Source organism: Trypanosoma rangeli (genome assembly GCF_003719475.1).
Source record: "Trypanosoma rangeli strain AM80 chromosome Unknown Tra_15.4_contig_00527, whole genome shotgun sequence".
NCBI classification, from domain to species: domain Eukaryota; phylum Euglenozoa; class Kinetoplastea; order Trypanosomatida; family Trypanosomatidae; genus Trypanosoma; species Trypanosoma rangeli.
Genome location: NW_021706270.1, coordinates 5,821 through 8,601, shown reverse-complemented (window position 1 = coordinate 8,601; position 2,781 = coordinate 5,821). Strand labels below are relative to the sequence as shown.

Genomic DNA, 2,781 nt, shown 5'->3' with positions numbered 1-2,781 from the left:
AGCGGTGCGGCGTGCTGCTGCTGCGTGTGTGGGCCGGCCCTCGTGCCTCCCGCCTTTTAAATAAATTAATTTGAGGGCGGACCCGTTTTGCGCTGCTCCTTCGCGATATATTTGTTTGTCTGTTGGGATGCCCGTTGGGGGGTGGGGGGGATGCTCCCAGAGGAGGCTAAAGAGATGAGTGGACGATTTGTTTGTATATGCTGTTTCCTGCGCGCATTAACTGATGCGTTTCCTGCGAGGCCGCGTTGGGCGGTGGCGAGTGCAGCTTCGCCGCCCCGCACGCGGAGGTGTGCGGCGGTAGCGGGTCCTGCGGGCTGCCACTTCGCGAGGTCCCAACGGTCCCGGCCCTCGTAAAACGACATGATGTATTATTATTTTTTCTTGTGCGTTCTGAACTCACTATTTTTTTTAATTGGGAGGGTTTGTTCAATGGGCCGAGGCGTTTGTTTTCTCCCGTTTTTTGTTCACGTGCGGGGTGAGAGCTCAGGGCTTCACGAGAATGTTTTATTTTGTTTTGTTGTGTTGAGCTTTGTTGCGGTGTGTGCGCTGAGTTGTGTGGCGGACGCTTCTTTTTTTGTGCTTACGGCGCCGCTTTTTCGTGTGCGGTGGTCCACGCTGCTTTTTTGCCTTTTGCTTCGTTCTTTTTTTTTTTTTGCAGCGGTTGGTGGGTGTCGGCGAAGGTGTTGGGGTGCATCTTGGTGCAGGTGGTCATTGGCGGTTGGAGCAGCAGTCGGCGCCGCGCCCATCCGGTTTCCGCCGCGGAGTTGTGCCTGGATGCACGGCTTTTTGTTTTAGTTTTTGGGCGCGCCAACGCCGTTGCGTCAGCCGATGGTGGCCGTTGATTTTTGGCGGCGGCGTGCGCGGGTTGGCGGTGCTCCGCAAATGCCAGGGACGCCGGGGTGCGCTGCGGCCGCGGCGCCCTCTTCGTAGGCCTTCGCGCGAGGGGTTTGCAGCGGGGGCTCGTCGTCGCTGAGCAGCTCTTCTGTGGGCGCCGCAATTTCTATGGCGCTTTTTCCCACTTTTTTGGCTACCACGCGGCGAAACTGCCGTGGCACGAGCAGTGCCCGTGCTGTCCGCCTGCATCTGGTGGCGAGGCGCCGCTCAATTCGGTGTGCCGCGGTTTCGCTGTGCGCATGTGGGCGGGCGTGAGGCGCCCTGCGCGGGTTCTGCCCTGCCTTTGGGCGCTGGCCACGGAGGGCATTGGGGCGCCTCCCCGGCGTCTTGCTCCACACTTGCCTCTGTGCAACTTGAGGCGTGTGCAATAGTTGCGGCATTCCCATGGGGCGTGTTCCTGCCGGTGCGGGGCTGCGGAGCGGCAAGCACACCTCGGCACACCTCAGCCTCAAGGAGCCATGCGGCGCTACCCCGCCAACGCATTCCACACCGCGCGGGGTCTGAATTGTCGCAGGCGCCCTCTGCCTCTTCACCGCCCTGCGCAAAGGTCCTCTCGCAGTGCCCGCTCTGGCGCTTTGCCGACGCTGGGCCGTGTTGCCCCTCCTGCGGCGGCGAGGAGGAGCGCGGCTGCGGCTATTGAGGCCACGGCTTTGCAGAGCCCGCGGGTCCTCGGAGTGCCGGCGCGGTCGCGTGGTCACGGCGGCCCAGTCAGCTGCGCACCGCCCCACCACAACGGACGAATGGGCGGCCGTGCGCATGGCTTCCACCCGCCTCGCACGAGAGGAAGAAGCCGCATTGGCCCTGTTTTGAGCGGGGCCTTCGCGCGGATGCGGGCGACTGCGAGGCGCCCTTCGGCGAGCCCGGGACGGAGACCGCACACCGGCCGGCTTCTGCACCTTCCCAACCAAAGTCGTTTTCCGGCGGCCTTTTGTTGGGCGTCGTCCGCCCGCCTTTCCGGACTGGGCCCCGCGAGAACGAGGATCAGGGAGGAGACTCGCCGTTGCAAGCTGGGCGCTGCGGCTGCGGGGTTTCGGCGAGGAAGGGGCCTCCGCCCGTGCACGAGCACGCCGTGGGCCAGGGAAGAAATGCATGGCCCGATGCGAAGGGCGGGGCGCTCCCGTTGCGATGCGCTGGCCGGCGGTTTGGGGGGCCCGCCACCCCCTTTGCGGCAAGAGCGCAAGAGGCAGCAGGAGAGACACGGCGCCCAAACGCAGTGATGGAGCGCTCTTGTGGAGCCAAACTTTGGGCGCAAAAGGGTTTGGGTGAAGCTTTCTGAGGCAACTCCCTGCCCCCAAAAGGTGGATCTCCCCTCTGCGGAAGGAGTGGCTGGCGGCAGGGAAGAGCTCGCGTTGAGTGGGAGGCGGTTGGCGCGCGCCGACTCATTGGGGCCCCGTTGCCGCGGTTTCGGTGGGGGGCAAAGGGCACGTCCGCAGAGAAAAGGCGCGCCCCGCCCCGCGGCGGCGTCTAACGGGGGCACCACTTGTCGATCTCTGATGTTCAGCATGCGGTTTCGAGCGTGGCGCCAGGCGTGGGCCCAGTTGCCACCGCATGGCCCGCGACGGGCAGCCAGCCCACAGGGCGCGACGTGGCGGGCCGGAACCCACTCATTGGGTCAGATCTGCGAGCGTTTTTTTTTTTTTTGGGGGTGGAGGGGTATGACGCGCTGCGGCGTTTGCCCTGCGTGGCGGAAGCATATGCCTCACGCTCCACCGCTGCCGCCCCGCCCGCTGTGGGCAGGGGCCCTTTTTCGCAGCTCCACGTGGCGGCGACGGGCCTTTTTGACGATGTTGGCTGGCGCACCGGCCAGCGAATCAATTTGCAAGCATCAAGGAAAAGGGGGCATGCTGAAGTTTTTCTGGAAGTTGGCTGCGAAGGGGAGAAACCCGG

General features: G+C 64.1%; 2 protein-coding genes across 2 annotated transcripts in view, besides 1 other annotated feature; one reads left to right on the top strand and one right to left on the bottom strand.

Annotated features, from left to right (window-relative positions):
• Positions 1–500: 500 nt before the first annotated feature.
• Positions 501–534: a microsatellite.
• A 287-nt stretch (positions 535–821) lies between these two features.
• On the bottom strand, positions 822–1,985 carry TraAM80_09172 (uncharacterized protein; the record flags this gene model as incomplete). The annotated part of the gene is made up of 1 exon (XM_029385872.1): positions 822–1,985. The coding sequence occupies one exon, from the start codon at positions 1,983–1,985 to the stop codon at positions 822–824; it is 1,164 nt and encodes a 387-aa protein (XP_029234296.1).
• Positions 1,986–2,387: 402 nt separating this feature from the next.
• Positions 2,388–2,781, top strand: part of TraAM80_09171 (uncharacterized protein) — a gene marked incomplete at both ends in the record, with an annotated part of 501 nt that continues 107 nt past the window's right edge. Inside the window, one exon of the mRNA XM_029385871.1 lies at positions 2,388–2,781. This exon is cut by the window's right edge and continues 107 nt beyond it. Coding sequence (XP_029234295.1) covers positions 2,388–2,781 — 394 coding nt within the window.